At 40.7% G+C, this 24,467-nt stretch overlaps 1 protein-coding gene across 1 annotated transcript in view; it reads left to right on the top strand.

Moving 5' to 3' along the window:
• Positions 1–4,684: 4,684 nt before the first annotated feature.
• Positions 4,685–24,467, top strand: part of LOC142361895 (pinopsin-like) — an 87,219-nt gene continuing 67,436 nt past the window's right edge. The window contains exon 1 of the mRNA XM_075425836.1: positions 4,685–5,036. Within this exon, the coding sequence (XP_075281951.1) occupies positions 4,685–5,036 (352 nt within the window). The remainder of the gene's footprint in view (positions 5,037–24,467) is intronic.

Genomic DNA, 24,467 nt, shown 5'->3' with positions numbered 1-24,467 from the left:
TCTGTCTTCTAGATTGCTTCGAAAGACCTGCCTCTGGGTCTCTTGACATCTCGCAGTGTGACTTTGGGAATGGAAAAAATAGTCCAAGAATTTTGTCTTCAGCATTGCAAAGTCCCACGCAGTCCCCCATCTTTCAGCTGTGTTTGAAAAAATGATCTCAGGTGATACACCTGATTGTGGCTGTTTGCTGTTAAGAATAGTTCAGTTTCTGATAGGGAAAACAAAGTTTAGTGTATAAAAACTTAAAAATATAGTATTCCTTCCATAATTCTGGCATCAGGTCAAAAAATTGATTCCTCCTTCATAAAATTTCAGCTGGGATGTCTTTGAAACTTTGTGAATATTTTTAAATTTTAACTTCTCGGTAGAAATCTAAGTTAATAAATGAAGGGAAATTACCATTTTAAAATTGATTTAATATGAACTCAACAAAAGACTGATTAAGGCTATGTGCATATGTAAATATAAGGGGCTTTTGTAGTTCCACTATATCACAAGAATAATATCAGTATAATGTGAAAGTAATATCAATTTTTAAGCAAAATGATTTTGAAGTTTGATTTTGTTTATTTTATGCAATATTGTCAGCTGTTAAATATTTAAAGTGAATTAAGCATGAACTTTGGCATGTTGCACAACATTGAGAGTGAAGACGGTAAAGAATCTGCCAATTAGAAATAATGAGTGAGTTCATTTAAGAAAAAGACTGAAAAAATCCTCAACCCTGAAAGCTAGTGTGCTCAGTAAGTTAGTGCTTATTTTGGGGCAAAGTGAGAAAGAAAAACCAGCTTCAGTGGTGTAGGAAACTGCTCAAACTAATGCATGGTGGCAAGTGCAAAAAGAAGCCTTACACTCCCAGTATTAGTGCCTTGTGTTCCCAGAAGCTGATATAACATCTTTTGAAACCTTTTTTCCGACAGACTGCTTCAGAGAAAAGTGCAAGCAGTGATGGGTGTCTGTTTTGCTGTATCTTTAGATCACTACTGTCAGAACCGGTTAACAGATGAAGCGTTTAATAAATGGTGATGCTAAGTGAACTTTTGGCCTGTTTCACCTGGCCATATGTTTTGCATCACTTTGGGTATGTTTTCTGTTCCACGTCAACTCAAACAAATTCAAGGAGACAAACTGGATGCTCATTTACTTGTTTTGAATGCAATTGTAGCTTGCGTTGGGTTTTTCTTGACATTTTTTGAGAAGTAGAATTGGCAGAATTAGATAGAGTTTGGTCCTGCAAGCTCCTGAGGTTGCTAGAAATTAGGAGGGTTCAGGATGTTCTGCGCTATCGTGGAGCCTTGGGGAGCGCAGTGTCACCTGTCAGACAGGGTTGTTGGAGTTGCGTAGTAACCCCTATTTAAACCAAGCTGTCTGTCTGGAGGAAAAAATAAAGTGAACCTTCAAGCACACAAGCCCATCTTCAGGTGTTTTTCAGCAGTCATGTGTATTATTGAGTTAAATGCTAACATTAAATAAGAATTAGACCCATTCTTTCAAGGGATTTGTATGGGAGTTTAGAAGCTCTGTTGAAATCTGAATTTGGCTTGTACTTCATCCAGAGGTGTAAAAAAACTTAGCACTTTATACGTGAGCTACTAATAAGGCTTACTTTTTCACAGCCCAGATCTTCAGATGTCTTCCTCTGCAGACCCCTGTCTCTGAAGTTCCCCCTAAACTTTTTGAAGCACATCTTTGTGCATCCTTTTTGTCGTCTTTTGATTTCAAGTACTTCTAAAAATGTACCTTGCACTTAACTGCCAGCACCTGCTCCTCTTGCCTGGGCGTCAAGGCATCCTTCCCCGGCACACCGGGGCAGGACTCATCCCACTGAAGCCGGACGGGTTGCGGTCAGTGGAGGAATGTCCTGGGTACTCGGCTGTGCCTGCATGTCTGGTATCAGCCTGCTAAATTTTAGTCAGCTGAATCCCATCCAGGGAGTAAATGTCCTTTTACAAGCACTGTAAATTTTAACTCTTAAAATGTCTTTAAGAATGCAGGATGTATGTGACTGTATATAAAAGATCTATGTTTTATTATTTATATTTTGAGCTTGATGGAGATACATATACAAAGTTCTTCATATTTGCTAAGGGGATTATAATCTTTTGCTTTGTCTAACAGCAAGGCTGTGATGCACGAACAATAATATTATTCAGACCATTTGCCTGTGATTATTCTGGTGATGTTAATTCCCACATGGAAACATTCATCATGGCATACTATAATCCTTGCTACAGATTATCTAGGTGAAACCAGTTCAGCTTGAAAAAAAATTGCATCAGTAACTGAAATTAATCTGCATGTAAATCAGACTTAAGTCTTTTCAGATTTTGAAAGCAGATTCTGCAATATGCTTTGCAGAAGGGAGGAGCAGATACGACTGACCTTAGTTGCATTCCTCAATTAAACAGTCACGTGCAAGCAGATTAGACAAAACTGTCTTCGAAGTGATGGAAAAAGAGTAGATTAGTTTGGTAAAAGCTAGTGTACAAGCAGAATTATTTAAGAAATCTACCAGTGATTACTTACTACGGAGTTGATTTCACTGTACATTCTCGCTTTCCTGTGAATCTTTCAAAAAACAGTACAGCTGTTTGCCTTTTCAGCCATAGAATTAGTGACTGAGAAACACTCAGCATTGTATTTTTTAATCAGTTGTTCTTTCATTTGTGTTTTGTTTCACTGAACTTCAGCTCTGCTCTTTTAAACACAATTACGAGTAAATTAAAATAAATTGACAGTTAGTCCCAGTTAGTTTCCTTCTGTACCCTGCAACCAGAATTGGACAGCAAGTAATTTTTTTTTCTGAAATGGTAGAAAGAGGATTTCAAATGTTCGTTCTCTTAGATATGCTACCCGAGACCCTTACCAATCTAAATTACTGGGTGCCTCCTACACTGGGGAAAAAAGCAGAAAGCATCAGTGTTTCAGATTGTCAATGACCAAACAGTAGAAGGTCTGCAAAGTGTACATAATTTACTCATCAGAAGAGAAAGTAAAGACTGTTTACCTTAGAGTTCAAAATCACTGCAATAATGAGACATATTTAGCACAGTGAGTCTGTGAAAATAAGGATGTCATAAAAGCAAGTACTTGCTATAAATGTTCACCATGACACAAAGATGTGATGAAAGAATAAATCCAAACAATCTCCATGTCTTTAGTAAACTCTGAACTCTTATTTTCTGTGGTTGGTTAGCACATCTTTTCCTACAAGACAATTTCCAAAAAGCGGTGGTCAGGAATGATACAGAAGGTGCTCTATTTTGAAATGCGTGTAATCATTCTACGAGTACATGACTCCTGAAAGAAAAGTTTTCATACTTTTTGGTTTGGCAGGCTATGGGTATCATGCATTTTGCACCAAGGTGTGGAGACTCCTGCATCCATCTATCTATGTATCTATGTATCTATGTATCTATGTATCTATGTATCTGTCTATCTATCTGTCTATCTATCTATCTATCTATCTGTCTATCTGTCTATCTATCTATCTATCTCTGTTTTAACAGAAATGTCTCTGCAGAATTTGCCTGCAGCCATGCAGAAGGCTGGCTGAGCAGTTGTGTATCCACATGAAGCACTCTGCTATTGCTTCACAACAGACACACACACACACACACGCACACACACATACATTGTAGTCACTGCATGTGGGTATACAAATTCATGTCTGTGGTGGGAGAGAGATGTGAGGCTTTGGGTGTTTGGCTGCTTTATAAATAATGGAGAAGAACATCTGTCCACTGGTAAATGTGGGAGAAGTGAAATTGATACCACAGCTCTGCCAACCTTTGTAAGCACATGAGAGCTTCAAGGACTGTGCTTGAAATTACTCTTTCTGGGTAAAGAAATACTTTCTCCTTCTCCTAAAATTTTTGTCATTTTAATTATGGCCTAGCCAAGACTGAGGTTTTGCTTGGTGTGGAGGAACATGGAGGAAGGTACAGTTCTTCCTCTGGGAAGCTGTTGCAGAAGATATGTCTTACCATTCATTTTCTCACCTGAGGAACATTGCTAGGAAGGTGCAAATAACCTTCTCCTTGCTAAACTGTGAGCTAGGGAAAAGCTGTTTAAAACAGCCAAGGAAATGAAGGAAATGTCAACAAACTGATTTTTCTGCTGCAAATCAGAGGGAAAATTAAAAAGATTGAGAAATATTTGTTACAGTTCAAAAAGGGAGGAACTGTTATAAAATGGTGTACCAACTTTGGTCCTGGTATGGAAAGGGTTATTTTGTTTTTACTGTTTGTTTTCTTCTCTGTTTTCAGGAAGACACCCATTGTCAGCAGAAGCAATGGTAGCAGCTGCCCGTTGGTGAAAGGGCTGCCCAGTTGCTCTGAAGGAAGAGACCATGCCGAAGCACCTTTTTAAGACATCTTCCATTGTGAGCCTCAGAAAAGACCATCTAACGTGATCCTGGGTTCCAATAACAACGATGAATTTGAGGTGATTGTTTGCTTGGTTTTGCTGCCCTGGAGCAGACCACTGGAAAGGCACAGTGCGGGAAAGCACTCCTGTGCTGCGATACAGGGTTTCACACCTGCGTAACTGCCCAAGAATTATCTCAGCTCAGTGAAGATCCCAAGCATCCTGAGATGATTTGACCTGTAATGGAGGGACGCTTCTGGGAAACTGCTGGAGCACTTCAGCACAGGGCACCTGGCGTCTCTACCCTCACCCATCCATGTGCAGGTCCAAAATGAACCACTCCTGGACATACAACCTGAGCTTTGGTGCACCTGCGGCTCCTGTGGAGCCAAGGGCAGTGCTCTCACGAAATGGGCACACAGTAGTGGCTATTTTTCTTGGATTTATCTTGTTTTTTGGTTTCTTGAATAACTTGATTGTCCTCATCCTCTTCTGCAAGTTTAAAACCCTCCGTAATCCAGTCAACATGCTTCTCCTGAACATCAGTATCAGCGACATGTTAGTGTGTGTCTCAGGCACTACCCTCAGTTTTGCATCTAACATCCATGGCAAATGGATTGGAGGGGAGCATGGTTGTAGGTGGTATGGCTTTGTCAATTCCTGCTTCGGTAAGAGTTTGGTGATAATTCTCTTGTCCTAATCTTTTTAACACCAGTGCGTGAAGCAACTCGATGAATTAGGTGACTGCTGCTATGTGGTAAACAGAAGGATGCTTTGATTGCCTTGTTATGGTTAAACACAAGTGAAATGCATGGTTTAAAACATTTTAACAAAAGACTTTATGAAAGAGTAGCACAGATCTGATAAATATTTCCTAACATGTCCCATTTTTTTTTAATTGCCAGTTTTTAAGAGCTAAAAAAGGCATCTAGAAAGAGGCAAGCCACTGGAAGAAGTTTAACTAAGTCTATGAACATGTATAATACTTCCCTCTTTTTCAGGACAGTCTGTGCCAGTGCTGATCAACAGGCCCCTCAGTGCTGCTTTTGTCATGAACAAAGCCTCCTGAAAGTGCTCCATTTAACATTTGTAATTATCTATCAGTCTATTATATGAATTCCCTCATGGCCCAGATAATGACAGTTTTCATCATTAGGTGCTTTCTGTTTTCCCCTAAAGCAAAATCTTTATTTTAAAATTACATGCTTGCAGATTCGATAGCAAATTAAGTCATAGGAATAGATTTGTCGGAAACAGTCCAAGGGTGCATCAAAGCCGCAGCAGAACAGTGTTCATCATTCTTCTCCTGTCCAGACAAAACTGTTCCTGTGGTTTCAACTGAAATTATTTTAGTTATTAAAAATAAAAAAAGGAAAAAGCACAGTCAGAGGCCAGCCTTCATCACTCCGAGGTGGCCCGTCACTTTAAGAACTGCATCACTGACCAGTGACCCTTTCTGCATTTATTCCTACGTACAGTAAAAGGTCTGCTAAAGCATAAACTGGCGTGTGTGTGCACATCTAGATGTGATCCTTCTCTCACCCAGACTGGGGGACCTGGCACAGCTCCCACTTCCCATATGTCCTTGCTTTGGTGCCTCCAGGCCACCAAGACAGGACCGAGGGCATCCCTGGCTCCTCTCCCACCCTGGAGTCATGGTGCATCTCGTGCAGGCACTTTGGCAATTGATGTAGAGTCAGGCTGTGGATCCAAACCCACGTTTCTTACCTGAATTATAAGCTCTTGCTGTTTCCAGTGGTGTACCCTTCCTTTCCTCAGCTTGTGCTCCACTGATGACAGCTGTCTCAGCCTGGCAGCTTCTCCTGGGAAACTGCTGCATTGTCCAAAGTGAGCTCTCAGGACTTAGCAGTGTTGTATAATGTAAAAGCACTGACTTTGGCCATCCAAAAATAGACTCCATTACCAGCAACACCTTATCTTGTTTTGGCAGGGTGCTTTTGTTTTGGTCTGTGCACAGCAGAACAACATGTCTTCTTCCGTGTTTCATTTTCATTTTTCTGAATTTTGTGAATTCCAATATTTCAGTAACTTCTCAGGGAGAAAGAGGTTGGGACTGTTTTTTTCTCCATCCTTTGATTTAGGCTCCTTTTTATTATTTAAGGGTGGGATGGGAAAATAACATTTGAAGGGGGGGGGGCAGGTATGTGTTTAGGGGATTAGAAAAAAGTATGTTGAAGGTGCCATTTGAGCCAGCTGGCTTCTGTCAGGATACCTGTGTGTTACCACCCCAGTAACTGTGGAATTAAACCAGCAAATTGGTAAGTTTCTGCTGAGATGCCTCGCTTGTAGGACAATTCTTCTAAATCAAATCTTCTGTATAAGTCAGCTGGATGGCAGGAGAGCAGATTTCTGTGATGTAGTGACAGCTGTGTTCATGTGAGTGTTTCTGGTATAATTCTTAAAATTGATTAGATCGTCAAGGAACAAGCAAGCAGACAAACCCACAAAACCCAGAGTGCCAAAGGAGACCTCAGCTCCTCCACGTGGCATTGGTGCTGTCAGCAAGGTGCCCTGTGCGGCTGAGGCAGCTCGGGTGCAGGGAGTTACTGAGCTGTGCACGTGGAAACTTTTTGTGACAGTGTTAAAAAAATTTGTTCGCAATTCTTTTCTCAAAGTCTTGTGGCACTCACAACATTTTTTCTTTTGCTGGTGTGTATAAAGGGCATGCTGAAGAATTTTGCTTGCAGAGTTACAATTAAAAAGTGTTCACTGGAAAATAACATGAGGAAAAGCAAATAATAGTAGGTTGCATAACATTTGTATGTCTTTATGGGCAGATTATATTTGCCAATAAATACCATTATTCATCAGTTTTTTTTAATTTTTGTACTCCAAAATGTGCTAAAAAAGAGCTACTGTAGGTGTGCAGTGTGTTGATGGCTTTTCCAGGTCTTCATAGCACTTGAAAACAAAATGCCTAGGTATATGGTGGGGGTTTTTTTGCATTCAATGTGTGCTGTAAACACCACAGACTGAACAAGGATCCATTGAATAGAATGGTAATTTTTTCACGGCTGTTAGAAAGTGACACGAGAGAGCTGTGAGCTTCTTATTGAGTCTTGCAGGTACTGTTGCTAAAAAAAACCCAAACAGCATTTCAATCATTGTAGGATTATTTTCCTTGTCTTCTATGGACTTTGGAAATATTGTGTAAAACTTGTCAAAGTAATTCAGAAACTCAAGAGGCGGAAAATCAAGTCTATTCTGTGTCATAAGCTGGCGCCTTAAGACCTCACTGATTGGTGCTCTGTAGCTACTGAGGATAAGGAAGCTTTTTGTCAGCAAGAAGATTTTTTGACACCTAAGTAGTCCAGTTTAGATCACAGCCCTTGGCCTGATCACTGTGACTGCCTTGTATGTGGCAAAGCTGATTAGATATATCAACATAAATGCACAAGCCATGAAGACTACAAAGCACTATATGAGGTTGTGGTATAAAAGGAGCATGTAAGAACACAGAAATGGCAAAACTGTATAGGCTGGGAGGAGAACATTTCTTTGTGTTGTTTACACTTTCTTGCAATCCCTTAGCTATTCTTAAAAAAAATTATATCCTTTCTATTAGTTAAAAATTAATGTACCCTCCTTTGTGCCTCTGATTTTGGCCCATCAAGGCTAAGAGGAATGGTCCTAATGCTTGGGGTCCAGAAAAGAGAAGTGTAGCAGGAAATGTGATTAAAAAGAACTGAAGTTCAACAGCAAGCTTTGTACGAATAAACACTTCACTATTCTTACCTGTCCCTTTTTTTCTCATGGGATAGATCCTATCCTCCTAGGATAAACATCAGTATAGGGCCAAGATTTCAGATGATGTTACAGTAAATTCACTGGCTTCAGCTGAATTGTGGTCTCCTGTACCAAATGAAGATATGTACCTTATTTTTTGAACTACAGTATTTTCCTAAATCATGAAGAAATTTGAAGTGCGCAACTAATCTTCATGACTTGGTGAGTATTTGATGATGTGTAAAACACACCTAAGGCAACTTACAGCTGTTAAAATATTTTAAAATGCATTTCATTTTTAAAAGGCTTTTGAGAAGGACTGTATTTTAGTGGTTAATTTTTTCCCCTTCCACTTTGTTTTGTGATGCTATGAAAGCCATCTTCTTGTTTAAACTAGAACTGGGAGTAAAGGTGCTATCCCCCAGGTCTGTTGCCTGGATGAAACCTAAGCCAGTGAAAGTAGGAAGCTGAGATTTGCTTTAAATGTAAAAGTGTGGCAATAGGTCACTCTTTTTATCTGAAGTGTCTTACCTTTTTAAAAATCACAGAACTGTTGCCCTGGGAGGTGATCCGGAAAGCAGATCTGCTTCTCCTCCCAGCAAAACCAACAGTGCAATGTACTCTGATGTCGCTTACTGTGGAATTGAGTTGTAAGTTCTTTACTGGGCAATCCATTGCCTACCCCAGGCACTTAAAAACCGTGACCCAAGAACCAGCACCAGGGGGTTGCCATGGGCACAGTGGAAAAAAAATACGGACAAAGCGTAGAGGTTTGGTTTATTTACCTGCTGGTTTCCACACGTCTGTTTTGTGATTTCAAACCATTCACGGAAAGCAGAAGGTTTAGAAGCTAACGGGAAGTGCAGCTGCTGATCAATGAGCATGTAATGGGGATTTAAAGGAGAACATTAAGTATCATGAGACCTGCTATGGAAGCATAAGAGCTGCTGGCTCTTGGTCTGGGGGGGCATTGGGGGTGGAGCTAGAGAAGGAACAGCATGGGCTGTTCTCCAGTGTAAATGATTTTACCTTGTGCTTGTGCATGTTTGCAGGTCTCTCAGACAGGTCACTCAGCATGTTGCTGAGTTGGGGAAATGGATGGATTTGCTAAATTTGCTCCCGTTACCCACCACTTAGGCACAGTTTGACAGGCTCATGGTTATACATTTAAGCAAACGTAGAAAGGGACACAGGGACAGAACGCATTTTCCCAGCAGAGCTCTGAGTAAATTTTGCAAGCAAGCTGAAATAAGAACTTTTAAATATATCATGAAATGATTAAGCATTAGATTCTAATTTAGGAAAAATACATTATTTATTAACACTCCCATAAAGACCATGTATACATAAAGTGATATGCCATCCTAAAATGGAGTTTGTCATGCAGCTTTCACCATCTCACACGTAATCCCTCTGGTGCCCTATTAAACACTTCAAATCTCTGGGCAGATGAAAACTTTTATCTTTTCCCAAGATACTTGCACTAATGTAGACTCCCCAAACATGTAGGACACGCAAATTCTGGGCTCAGATTACTTCTGGAGTATATTTTCAGAATCGCTACTTTATGGCATGCCATATCAGGATTAAATATTAAATAGATTACTACATATGGGAAAGGTGAAGCTTTCTCTGGCTCAGGAAATCCAGCACTAGGAAAGTTTCAAGGCACATCGCTAGCAAGGATGTTTCTGTGGCTGTTGAACTCTTAGCTCACGTTTTCAGGTATCTGCTGTTTGTTTTATCTTCCTCAGCCTTCAAGGTAGTTAAAATATCTGGCAGTATACGTGGGAAGTTGATTCCAGTGTTGAGTTTTAAAAAAGTAATTCAAATTAGCAGTGTGTAAGTGAGCATTACTATGCCAGAGGACACAGAGTTGCCTATGCCATGTGAAAGCTGGGTGGTTCGAGGCTGTGTCTTCCCATACAGCATTCTGTCTGTCCTGGACGCAGAAGAGGGCGATGTTCTTAAACGTGTTTTAACATGTATATGTGTCTTTATGTCCATTGATAAACCAAGATCCTATCTAAATGAGAACTTTAAAAACTAGTCTTTTTAGAAACCCCAGAATACTCAACTATATGGGTAGATAATCTTTTCAGTCACATTAAAGCAGTTATTGATTTATTCCTTTGTAAACTGCGAGAGAACACACTGAATGGGAAACGGAGCTGCTCATGACTTTGTTTTAAAGTTCAGTTGCGTTGTGACCTTCAACAAATAATTTTCTCCGTAATCTTTTACCTTGATTTTACATGCTGTGGCTTAGACTCACTGCACTAAACCAGGGTACTTAAATTTAGAGTACAGACTTCTAACATACTGGAAACCCTCTGCTTACAAGATGCAGTTGAGACCTCAGGTGAAATGAATGACCCTTCTGTGAGATGATACATTCATTTCCAGGAGTAAAGACAGAATCTCCCTGGGCTTGATCCTACAAGAGCTCAAGCCTGAAGTTTTCTGAGCCCTGGTACAGCAAGTATTCACCTCTCAGTGCAAAACCACTCTTAGCAGCTCCTCACCTGCCCACTGGAAGAGGATAGCTCATTTTTCAGTGGGCTTGGGATGGGATTAGAAGTGATATTTCTATAAATAAAGCTGATAGCAAGCACAGCTAATCACTGATGTTTAAGAAAATGTAGTTCTGCAGCAGGCCCTGAAAATGCTCTCTGTTTGAAGTGCGTAGACTCCGTTATGCCTGCAGTCAACATGACCCATGCAAGCTTTCCTAGCTGGTTGCTCGGAATCAGAAATACTCTGCTGGTTAAAAAAGGGGGGGGGGGGGGAGAAAAAAGGGCCTGACTAATGGGAATAGGTCAAAGGTGCTTACAGTTCCTTTACCTAAAACAGGAGAAATGTTGTCATTACCTAGAGGGCTTTACTTATTTTAATACAATGTTACAACTGATGATTTGTCCTGAGTTTTGCCACTTACCTTCAAGAACCTGATATGCGTTAGATTGTATAGTAAATGGAAACACAAAAGTATTTATTCAGGAAATAAGTAATCTGAATTCCTCTTTGGCATCCCCTCTCTAGGGAAGTTGAAGTTAGCCTGCTATTCTTTTTATTTAAATAATTAATCAATGAGATAGTGGTATATTATTAAATACACTTCGGAGAGCCATATTTGCATGGTACAATGAAATGCTGAACCCCTTAGAGACAGATGGCAATCATCTGACTAAAAGCAGACATTTCCCAATCCCCCAGGCTTCTTTATTAATCAATAGAAAAACAAATTTATACTGCCAGCATGCAAATTGTCTGACGTATTTGAGATGGTGATATGAGCTGTGTCTGACAAGTGCCCCTGTATCTCCACTGGCTATGAAAGAAGCCCAGTCTCAGGGGCAGACGTTACCTCTGTACCTCTCTGGAGTCATGAGACAGCCCTCACAGATAGGCTGCTTATTGCCTCTGTTGTCTTTCTGTCATTTTCTTACTTTTGCTTTTAATTCTCACCCCACTTCAGTGTCCTCTCCCTGGATGTTGGGTTTATTTCTAGTTTATTTCTTGTTCCTATAGCCACTAAACACTGGACAATGTTGAAATCACTTGGAATAGTTGTCCAAGACTGGGTATTTGGAAGACACCTGTTATGTTTCCGTGAAGAGGTGCCCAAGTCCTCTTTCAGAGCTTAAGATTCACACTCATCTTGTAGGGAAAACTCTGTCTGGTCTTCCTACAGATAATTTGTACGAGAACAAGTGTTGGTCTTCTGTGTTCAATTTAAGTGCTTGAAGCAGGGAGTCAGCCTGGGCAAAAGTTTTGGAAAACCTGATAAAGAAGGAATCATGCCATCTAGAGAAAGTGGAAACGGAAGACCTAATGTTGTGATTTGAACATTATTCCTGAATTCAGAGACTTCACTCTGGTAGGTGCTTTAACACAGATTTAGGATAAGAGGTTTTGCCATCGTTACGGCAGAGCATCTCCTAAGGTTTCACTCAATTTGCCTGTGTTTTTAAGTCGTTGCAGACCATGGGCATGGAAGCCGACAGTGTTAGGTCAGATCCTGTGGTGTGCGGTCGGTGTCTGTCTTAGCAGGCATGGTTGCTTCTCCCTCCCCTGGTCTGGGCAGCCCCAGCTAAGCCCTGTCTCCACACCATGCTGCAGTGGGGCTGTGGGGTGCACCAGCACTGCCCCACTTCCCTCCTCCTCACCCCTCCCAGCTTGCAGCACAGCAGAGACTCAAGCGCGTGGCTCAGACAGGAGCTGGGGCCTGCTCTGAGCAGGTCGGTGATCCCCAGGTGCCCTCAGTGTGCACCAGCAGCCACACATAGGGTGGGCCATCATATACCTCGGCTGCCATCCTTAATGTTTTCTGCTGTGTGTTGTTGTACGATAATCTAGCGTCTATTTTCCTAATGCCTGACCAAAAGAAAACAGCAAAAACTAGGCAGAGATACGAGCAGTGAAGGGTAGACAGCAGCCCGCGTACGTGTCCCTGGAAAGAGGGACAGAAGAATTTTGTAAGGAGATTGATAACTTCTTTGGCATTTTTTGTGCATAGCTAGCAGTCCATGTATTGCCAGCTTACGTTCTGTAAAAAATGTTCTGGCCATGCCTGAAATCTGTTTCTGTGCATGTGCAAGTGACTACAGATTTCTGCCAGTGTTTGATGCTTCCTCGTTGAGCAGCCATGCTTGCAGTTCAGTTGCATATTTTTGGTTCTGGGACGTCGCTCTACGTTATGGCCATGTGTTGCAGAATGCTAAGGACTTTGTGCAAGGAAATACACAAATAACATCACTTTACAGAGAAGCCTGGAATAGGAGCTTAACGGCAAAGACTACATTGGATTTCGTGCAAAATTATCCTGACAGTGAATTGAGTCTAAAAGGTCATGGCTGCAAGCTGTGTTCAAGATGATGGAACAGCATTTCTGTCAGAGTGAAGTTTAATCATTTGCATTTGCAGGCTGTTTTCCCTAATCCTGGGTCACAGCATTAACCCTGGCAATGCTATGTCTGATGTCGATTTTTCTGTTACTTTAGGAAAAAGCAGAAACCAGCTGTGCTGGTAGTCAGGCCACATATATTTGACGAAATATGTTATTAAAAGGTAGATGGCTTTCTGGTCCCTCAGTGGGTAAAATGAAATAAACTAGAGCCCACTAAATAAGCAATATGCATTCCAGAAAGGTGTATTACAGAGCAATGGACTTTGCTTGTGAAAGGCTATTAAATCACATTCTGTTTAACTGTGTTTAATAATCTCTAGTAACTCTTAAGACCATCTGCGTTGCTGACACACCTGAACACAATTCAGTAATTTTTTGGAAAACTTTTAAACTTTCCTTATAGTCCCTGAAGTATACCAGAGAGAGCATATTATCGCTGGCTACTTAAATCCAAGTTATATAACTAGTGGCTTTTTCTTAACTAATGATATTAATTTTCTATGTCTGTTTCTTTTTAGGAAACATTTAAGCAGGATGCTGTGTCTTCCAGTTGAGTAAGCAAATGAGTTAACTGCAGGATTTTCAGTGATAAAAGGGATTGGCGTAGTTCCAAAGGATGACACAATAATAAGTAATAATTGGCAATTTCATTTTTCCACCCTTTTCTCAGCCATGGCCAATACTTTGCACTTAAAGTGATCACTATGTGTGGTTTGTTGTTGTTTGTTTTTTTTTTCTCTTAGTGTGCTTGCTAATTTTCTAATTAGGAATGTCTATTAAGATGAGAAACTTATTTGCAGCGGTTTGTTAAAAGAGCGTGCTGACATGGGAAAATAAGTTTTCTTCGAAAGGTGGAGCTATCCTTTTTACAACACTTGTCTTTTTCTAGATATCATCACTAATTGAGAAACTGTTTCTGAAACCAGAGATTCAGTAAATGTCTGATAAGTTAATAAATTACAGCCTCTGTTGATTTGCAGGCGACATTGTTTCTGTTGATTTCATAGTTAACGTAATTCTGTACTTAAGTAATCCAAATGCCTTCTGTTACTGGAAGGTTTGTGGATTTGGGTTAGTTGTTTGTTTTGTTTTGGTTTGGTTTAAATACTAAGTCCAAATGACCTCTGGCTGCTGTAAATTTTTCATAACTGGTACAGGCAGGATGAACATTTGATATCTGTGGGCAGCAAATGCAAGATTCAAAACCATTAGTTAATTCACATATGTAGAGTTCTATTGCTTGATGTCTAAGTGTTGTCCGAGTCTGGTACAGACCTCTGAGATAGTACGGAGATACCACACTAATATCTGGCAAGATTTGCTTTGAGCTGAGAAATGGGATGAATATTTTACAAAAGCATAGATAATCCCCTGTAACTTGTCCTTATAAAAACTTTAGAACACACAATGGATGCATATGATTGGGTCTGCATTAGACTTAATTCTTACATGCATATGCACACTGAAGCATTGTTGTTTGCCAAATTTACATTTTGTGGGTAATTTCTGTTCTGCGTTCAGGCTGTTTATGAAGTTACCAGGGGACCTCTATGCACTGACATGTTTAATCGCCCCGATGAACTTACACAAGCTGCTCGTGCTGCACGGCGGGCAGCCCAAGGCCGAGTCTCCCGGTGCGGCGGCCGGGAGCGGTGGCTTCCCCTCCACCTCTGGCAGCATAGGTGTGTTCTGTACACTGACTACCATGCACAAAGCAGCTCTTCTCCATACAAGTCTTTGTAACAAGTCCCAGCAGTTTGCGTTAATTTATCCAAACTGCCAAATTTTGCTCTGTTCTTGGTCTGCTCAGTTTTCAGAGAAAGGGGGCATGGCAGCACAAGAAGGCTGAGGTCCAGCAATGGCTGCATGAGGATGTTGAGGATGGCTTTACTGCGTGTGTTTCTTAACACTGAAAGTGTGTTTCTATTTAATATCCTGTGAGAGGCAAAGACTGCATCAGAGGAGGAGGGTGAAAGGCAGCCAGATAAATATGCTAGTCAGGTTTTAAATGTTTTTTTTTCTAGTGGGTAGAGAGCAGGTTATGAGGCAAGACAAAGCCATAGCTTAATATTCTTTGGGATAAGAGCAGCAGACATACCACCATCTGGTTTACTCCATGTAACAGTTTTTCTCTATGGGCTAGTGCATCAAGGGGTGTTTAACAAGGAATTTGAGGATGAGAATGAGTAGGAGTTTTGCAAGTGTTAATACTTTTTCTGGGGTTGCAGGAACTCAGACCTTAGGAAAAGAAATATTAATAGTACATACAAACAGGTAATGGCCTCTTACTGTGCTGTAATTTCTTCTTCTTATCATTTAAATAACTAAATAATAGTTGTGCCTTGCAAAGGAGTGTGTATATCCATACTGAGTTTTTGCCATTCAAAAATTTTGGCCAGCTAGGCTTCTATCATGTTAAAGTTAGGATAACTTTCAGCATCCAATGATATTTTTCCAGTACACAGTCCCAGCAGCTTGTGATTTGTGGTGTAGCGACTTCATCCCTGAAGTAGTGCTGTTAAGTCTAATAGGTCTTCATTGATGTATCTTGCTCTCGGGAACCCTGAAAAATTTTAGTATGCACAATATAGTATGTCAAGGAGTTCCACTTATTAACTATGTACTACGCAAAGAAAAGTACCTTCTCCTGTTTGTTAATTCTGAGTTTGCAACCTGAAAATTTCATTTGAAAACCCAGGTCTTGTATTATGAGAAATACTAAATAATCTTCCCCCATCCACCTTTTCATGTTTTCTCTTCTTTTCTCTGTTTTCGTTTTCTGATAATCCATGATGTTTGCTTTTGTAAATGCTGAGCATTGCTGCTTAGTGGAAGTGGTTTGCCTAAGGCTGTCTATCATAACTCTCTTTGCAGAGCAGTAAGTCAGTCAGAAGCAATCGCTGTGTATTTAAAGCTAGGACTGTTTTTCTCCACATATGGCAGTTTACATCAGTATTGCATTTCCTCTGCTCAGTGACTCAGTTTCGTGCGGTTGTTCTGCAGTACTTTGCAGTCAGCTTTTGTTGATTGAGAGTTATTCAGCATAGTATAATCAGCAAACTTCACTCTTTGCCATCCTTTCCAGATCATTTATTAATACGTCGAATAACCCAGGGCCCAGCACAGATCCATAGGGGACTTTGCTGGTCACAGTTTCCAGTGAGATAGCTAATTATTTTCTCTTCTGTTCTTTATTTCCTTCCTCTAATCAATTATTTATCCACGTGAAGTTCTCTGTTATTGCAAGGTAGCTTACTATGCCTAAAAGCCTTTGGGCTAATCAAAGCTTTTTGAAAAACCAAGTAGGCTTTATTGACTGTATTACCCCTGTCTGCATAGCACTGCCAAGGACCTCTAATGCATTAATGAGGGATGTCTTTCCTCCATGGTAGCCATGCTGGCTTGTCCCAGTATGTCATATCTCCTTATACATCTACTACTATATTCTCTAGTGCAATTTCCACCAATCTGTCCAGTGCTGCAGATTAGACTCATTGGTTGGATGAAATGTACTGCAAAGGATTTCTGTCTGCATCAGTTACAAACCATTTCTTAATGGATGTAGCAAAAGATGTCCTCTTCTGAGGTCTTTCTGAGGGGCTAAGGAATGGAGAATACCACTTCTCCTCACTGCACATCCTTTAGCCAGCAAAGTCATCTTGGATAGAAATAGGAGAACAGTCTGCTCCTCCAGTGTTTCATCCCACCTCTGTAACATGTGGAGTTGTTGGGGTGTAAAACTACACAAGAAACTCTTGGCCCAAGGGCAGTGTAAAGACTCATCTACATATTTTGACACTGCGTTCATATTAGCAGGTATGATGAGTTATTGACCAGTTAATAGCTAGTTATTATAAAAACCAATTTGACCACTAGACCTTGTGACAGAAACTGGACTCAGAGGAGTAAATATTTCTACTGTGTTCCATCTCTAGGAATGGTAAATGCCTACAAAAGCAGATTATAGTATCATTTAAAAATCTCTAGAAATATACTTTTGTTATTAAAAATGAGCAGATGCATTCAGTGAAAAAGCAGAGGCTCGCAGGAGGGAAGTTAGCTAGGTGTGCTCTGGTGCAAGCTCAGCTCCCTGGCTGGCAGGTGATAATATGCTGTAATTTCACTTTCTAGCTTGCTTGATGCCACATCCCATATGTAGACAAACCCTGAGACTAGGCGCTGCGTGTTACATCTGTGCGGATGCTCAGCGTGAAGGAAGGTCCCAGGGATCTCCCCCTGTTTGGAAAGCAAAGGAGCAGTCCTGGCAGGAGATGGGGATCCTGCAGGACAGTGTGGGCGTGGGCGTGGAGATGCTGCCGTGTACCTGACCACCCTGAAAGCATCCTTCAGCTCCGCCAGCACTGTACATCCATCCCTGCTTTCCACATGCACACGAGCCCCAGAGATTTTTCCTGAGATGTTGCTGTACAGGAGCTCCATCTAGTGCTGGCATTATTCCTTACTCTGACTCCCTAAGGCAGCTGGAGAAATACACTGGTGCGGAGGCAGCCAGTTTAGGAGACTGAATTTGCAAGTGCTAGCCTGCTTTCCAGAATGGAAAGGGATCCTGCGTAACATGTGAAAAGTGAGACTGAAATTAATATTCGGAGGTTTTTTGTACTGTGCTGGTATCATTGAGATGCAGAAGGGAATGCTTTGCTGTATTTATGCCACTAGGAGCAGTTGTTGGTTGGTTGGTTTATGGATAGGCATATTAATAACACAGAAGAGAAGTGTAATACTGTTCAGTGATGCACATGAAGTCACAAGATACAGCTAAGAATTAAGATCACCCTTAAAGCACAATGTATACACATTTAAAAATCCAGCAAAGGAGGAAAGAAGAAACCCGGTAATTCCTGACTATTAAAAGTAATACGTACTGTCTGTACTGAAGATACCACCAAACGCAAAAGGAAGGGTATGCCGTACAAAGGAGGAAAGACAGAGGAGAGCAGGACAGATTTACTGAACAGGACCAGTAATGTCTGCTGTCAGATTTGTCCCAGCAGGCTTGGATGCAACAGTGATTTCACAGTGATTTCTTTCAATCGTAGAATTAAACTGTGACTCCCATTAGAATTAAGCAGGGAGAGAATTCTTTAGGGAAAGGAATGATTGCCTGCTCTAATGGACTCACGACTGCAACTCATCTAAGCAAAAGAAAACAAATAATTACAGGCATTAGATAAAAAACAATTGGTGTTTTTCTTTCTATTCAAAGTGAATTGTTGATATTTTAAGTACCCTGTATTTTGAAAGCCTAGACCACCAGCATTTAAAAACTGGTTGTAACTGCTAATGTGTAAAAAATGATTGTAGGAAATATTTTCTCGATTTCAAATCAGTAGAAGTGTTTTTAATGCCTTAAAAATCAAAAGGAAATGGTGACCTGATCACTAACATGTGGGAGCAGTCAACTTGAGTAAGAGTCACCAAAAGCAACAATATTTGATTGCTTGGACTGTTTGTTGTATAAATATTTAATAGGCATATCCAAATACAGCCAGCAGTGTTCTGGAAGCACATCTCATTGTCAGCTGCTTCTGTCATTTGATGCACTCTTTCTGTCATCCACGCACTCTTCTGGAGTTTGTAGCATTTATATTAGCACTGGACTTGTCAGGAGTTGTTATACTCACATTGTGATTTTGCTGTATCATAAAATGATTTATTGTGATTTTTTTATTCACTGAAGTGTGGATACTGAGCTGTAAACTTTAGGCAAGTCAGGCTAGTACTGGTTGTCCACCAAGGCCAGTGCTCACTTTGGGTCTATTCGTCTTAACTCTGGAAAGTCTGCTAGGTTCAGCAGGCTTTCTTGTTAACTCTGGAAATGTTTGGGGTCTTCTGCCAAAATCTATTGACAGCTGGATTTTGGTGCATAAAATGTGTATCTCATTTTTATTTAGGAGGGAAAAGGAAAAAATGGATTATATTCTGGGGGCTAGTGAGGAAGGAACAGCAGCCACATACATCTGCCACTCTCCAGACCTGTTTGCATCCCTTCTGAACATTCGTTTGTGCTTCTCATTTCAGAAAATGAAAAAAAAAAAGCAAACCTTGATAAAAATTATTGTGTGACATTCCATTTTCACAATCTCTCACTTGTTTCTGTCTCACATTTGCTCATTTGATGCTACTTTCCCACTAGCACCAGTGTCTGCCGAAGTTGTGAAGTAACTTAGCTGTGTTCTGTTAGTTTAGCTGAGTTTGTTTCATTCTGGGCTGCCTATCCCAGATTTTGCAGGCTGATCAGCATTCTCACTGCCACTTGTGGCAGTTCTGGTATTACAGAAGAAGAGGAGATGTAACCTGCAGAACCTCACTGGAGACTGTACATGAGGCAGGTTTTTTCCTGTCTATCTTGACTGTAGGAGCGAAGTGTGTGTTATAAGACTGAGAGCTAGAAAGCAAAATGGAATATGATGGGGGTTTTTAAAATAATTAACAAGTTTTGTTCTTTCTTCCTCTGTGATGCTGTGCCTCAATAGTTTCTGATTTTTTGCAAAGTGCATAAGCCCTGAGGAGGTCAGGGATCAGGTAAACAAATCATAGAAATGCTCCCCCTTTTCTGCCCAGTGAGCCAGCTTTTGAAAGTTTCTGGTTTTATCATTGTAATGTTCTTACCTCCTCACCTGCAAGGAAGTTCCTGATGGCAGCAGTTGCTGTGGTGGAAATGATTGTATTTTTGAGGAAGAAATGCTTTGACTTTGAGGTATGCAGAGCCCAGCAGTTTTGCTTGTTGGTATTAACATTATCTAGTACATCAAAGACGGAAACAAAGCTGATGATAGAACAGATTACTCCATGTGCACTCTCATAAAGTCTCCGATGCTATGGCAGGTGTTAGGTGAGGTACTTTGGTCCAGAGATGATAAAATTTCACCTGAAGATTAAGCTACTGTTAGAAAGAGAGTTTGTTGCTTTTTTCCATCTTGCTGCTTCCAGACCTCTTCTGTGAATATCAGACCTACAAATTGTATTTCATGCACAGTCCCTGAGGGATGATATTAGGATGTGTTTTCAGAAAGGCTTCTAAGGAGACATAGATGTGCAAATATGTTGGAAAGGTCATGGCTTTTAAGTTGCTTAAATTGTTTATGTTTCATTTCCATGTGTGGAGTTTTATTTCTGTAGACAACTAATAGAAATGCTCTCATTTAAATTCAGGAAAGTTATTTCCCTTGAAAACAGCACTGAGTCACTGATCAAACTAGTTTTGTATAACTCAATAACATATTTATGTAATACCATTCAGTGACACAACTTGGAATTAGACTTGAAACCTTAAAATTGAGATACTAAGAGCCTTCATTTGAAGAGGGCTGTTTCTTACTGCTGTTGCTCTGTGTTTACCTCTAAGTACTAGAGCAAGCACAATGAAGGATCTCAGCCAGAAGAAACAGCAGAATACCTCAGCACAGGATTCCCCAATACTCCCAACCTGGGGTGCATTTAGACACAAAAACCTTATCTTTTACATATTATCTCTGCCTCATAGTGCCACAAAGCATTTTAGCATATTCTCCAGCTGATGGAGCAGCAGATTTAGCAGCTGAAACCTGAGGGACTAGAGGAAAGGGAAGGTAGCTGTTTTAAGAGGCATAACATTTCTGAGAAACCTACCTGCTGCTCATGTTAGGTTACCAACACAGCAGAGCACTCTTCTTCCATCCCTGCAGGTGTCCTTACCGCACTGTGCTCTTGCTTGCTTGCTATCTCTTCGAGTTCTCTGTTCACCAATGCACGGTGGCCTGGCTTCAAAAGGAGAGGTGCAAGGGATGCTTTTTGGTGAGTCCCCGCCCACCAGCTGCTGGTTCACTCTCCGCTTCCACTTCCAGGTGCGTGATGTCCTTACCAGGATATTGTGTTGAAGCTGACTCATGGGAAGAGGAATTACATACGCACACATGTACGTATGGAATGTAATAAATGTATGAAACATCACTGTTTTCCTTCAGCAACACATTTAAGCGGTGGTGGCTGGAGTTGCTGTTGGTTAACCTCTGCTGCTGGCAGATCCCTCTGGGGTTAGCACGGGGTCTGTAGATGGCATATGGGAACCCCAACACTTACTATCCCTTTGATTTCCCCCTTGCATTTTGTGTGTGGCTGGTAGATGGTCTGATGCATGCCAGGGGCTGTTCAGCTGGCTCCATCATGCCTTGGGTCTCAGCAGCAGCATGGCCAGGTGGACTCTGTTTCCCTGCCTTGCACCAGCCTCACAGACAGGTTGTGCCCTGGCTTCATCTTGGCAGCTGGTTTTGGCCTGGCTGCAGGCTGCAATGGCATTGGGAAGTGTAGGGACTTGCTGTGGAGTTACTGAGGTTGGTACAGCCAATGTGTGAAGGGAAACGGGTGTAAACATCAGAAGAAACTGCAGAAGAAGAGTTAGAAGAATGGCCTGTGCAGATAACGAAGAATGCTGTTCCCAGCTGATAAGAGCAGAGCAGAGCACAAAAACTCATTGGCAGAGGACCCTGCACCCCACTGAGAGGAACATGGCATCAAGGGTACAGCATGTCACACGTGTCATTTCTTTTCTTGGTCGGTCACCATGAAAGAGATGGTGCCTATGCAGCTGAGTACGTTCCAGGCAGACGTACTTTCCACATGAGGAAACACAAACAGGGAGCAGCAGCCTCACCTGAGACATGCTGAGGTTGGTGTGGGCAGGGTTCTAAGCAGTGGATCATTTCATAACAACAGTGGACACCTGAAGTGTATGAAAGCTCTATCCAAAATCCCAGTTGTTGCCAGGGGGGTACCCATAAGGAAGAGGTTTGATGAACTAACAAAGTCCCTTGTTCTCCCTGTTGCACAAAAGAGATCCTGGACAGACCTCTTGAACACAGACCTTTGTGCCTGTGGGTTTGAGAGTATGAGTGAATGAAAGCTATGAGGGGGTGACTATTGAGTGGGTAAAAATCAACCTGTGTGGAGACTGGATGCACTAAAATCATCTTCGCCTTTTTTGAGAGCTTGCATTTAGTTTTGGTCCATTCATGTCTTGTCAGAGAAGGTGCTATTGCATTCCTCCAAGCTTAGTCTGCCTGAGCTTAACTGTGGCTTCTTTTCATTGCCCATGGTCCTTGATAACCAGAATACAGTGCGGGATATACATTACATCATGCAACCGCGATGCTCCAGGACTCTAATCCTGATGTAGGATAATGACCTCCAGGGGGTGAATATACACCAAATACAATGCACACTCAAAACATCTACCCGATGTAGGCTGAATCACTGGAATTCTCTTTTTTTTTTTCAGTTACTACATCACAGTGAGCAACGTAAACCAGCAAAAAATAATAAAAAATGTAGCGCTCTTAGTTGAGACTCGCAGGAGCAAAACATGGATTTGCTGTGCCCTTCACCTAGGTCCATACTCTGTGCTGTGCTGGCAGGAAGAAATATACAGATCTTTAAACAAAAGTAAATAATAGATAATGTCTTAGATGGTGGTCCTATAAATGGATGCCCGTCCTGGTTTGTGACTTGAAATTTAATTACTTGCACTCTACTCACTGCAACTAATTGCTGTGTAGAAAAGGCTCATACCTCAGACCCAGCTTGTCTCATAGTCACTTATTTCCATGGTTAATTTCTGAATAATTATTTGTGCCTGTATTGCAGTCTGCAGTGGATTTTTATGTCATCTTTCAGTACTGTTCAGTGAGAACCTCAGCTTTGTTCCGGTACGTGCATGAAGTGATGAGGGAACAAATTACATTTCTCACTGTGATTGACTCCTGTGGAGTTATTTGGCTAGGTACCAGCTTGAGATCCTAAATATTTGTTGGAGGAAAATTCTATTTAGATTTGCAATTCCTGAACTTAATTTCATTGCAATTCTAGAAAACATTACTCATTTGAAATTAATATATGCAGTCTATCAGGTCATAAATGTTACTGCAAAATAAGAATGAAATGGTGGCATAAAGCATTGCGATTAGCTTTAAAATTGCAATTATTTTATTTTTTATATAACTTATATTAAATTTTTTTATTTGTTTTCTGGTTATTAAGACTATGGAGATTACATTCAAGTCTTTTCTTCAGCCGTAATTCTAAAGTATTTAATTGCTTTTTGTTTTGAAGCTGAGATTCTCACTAATTCCTATGACTGCAATAGAAAAGGCATGAAATAGAATACCAGATAACTGCAGGATTTCTGGCAAAGGCCGCAACAGTTAAATGCATATGACATTAAGAAAACTCTGATATACAAAGATATGAGGCACGACAGAAAGTGAGAATTTTTAATCTACTTTATCGAAACTGAATTACAAGAAGGGCCTGAGGGAAGATCGAGGAAACTGTGGACCTGTTAGACTAACCTTTGTACCTGGAAAAATTGTGGAGAAGATCATACTGGGTGCTATTGAAAGACATATAAAGTACAAGGCAATCATCAGGTTTTTGCTGGCAGCTCATTCACTAATTGTTACATGCCTGATCCCCGTTTTCTACTTCCACCCAGTGTCAAACTAAATACTGAACGCAAAGTCTGGTTTTGTCTTTGTTATGAAATTATGTTGTTGCAGTCCAACAAATTAGACCCGTGTATCTGCTATAATTGATCAAATGGTAGTGGCATCTTCCCACGATTCAGCTATTGAACTGATAAAGGAATGAGATTAACAAAAAAATTAAATTAAAAAGCTGAGGATCTTCTTAGCAAACAGAGACATTGGAGTTGATAATCTACTGCAATATTGAAACAGGGTTATTTTTTGATGTGCATCCTATATTGGTTTTGTCCAGTCTCAGTTTCTGTGCTAAGGTGAAAGGTCCTTCGTCAACAAGGTTGAATGGAGCTGAAGTGCTGGGGGTCAGGGCACATCTTGTGAGTTTGTGTGCACTGTGCAAGGTCACACTGAGTAGACTGACAGAGGGTTGCCATAGCCTCTGTTGTTTCTGTTTCTTCCTCACCCAGGTAATACACGTTTTCATTACTCACAGCCAATTCAACTGAATATGTCTCACTGTTGGAAAAAAAGTTAAATTTCTATTTTTTTATGGCTCCCGATTTCATCATTTCTGTCCTTCAAAGCACCAGTTTCATTTTTACAAAGTATTGGTAATTTTTCTAAATAGTTAGCCTAGTTTAGTGTATTTTAACCACATGAGCCACGGTGAATTCTTTTAACTTTTAACCTCTTATGAATTACCCCTTCAGTGCTTTCCTCTTTTTCCCCTGTTGTTTTGAAAGCATTAGAAGTCAATGCACAGTGGTGTTAATTTCAGTGCTATTAAAAAGTTGAGGTATAGCATAGACCTTAAAGTCTTACTGTGACAAAAAGGAAAAGATAAATACTGATTTTTTTCTGAACTTTTGTGGTTTGGGATTCCATATATCACAGTTCTTGTCCTCCGGAGAAAAATGTTTGTGTCATGTCAGTGGAAATCCATAATAAAAGGTGGGTAAAGATGAAAT

The sequence above is a fragment of the Opisthocomus hoazin genome, chromosome 1 (genome assembly GCF_030867145.1).
Source record: "Opisthocomus hoazin isolate bOpiHoa1 chromosome 1, bOpiHoa1.hap1, whole genome shotgun sequence".
NCBI classification, from domain to species: Eukaryota; Metazoa; Chordata; class Aves; order Opisthocomiformes; family Opisthocomidae; genus Opisthocomus; species Opisthocomus hoazin.
Note: the sequence above shows the minus strand (reverse complement) of the source record. Positions and strands in the feature narration are given on the sequence as shown.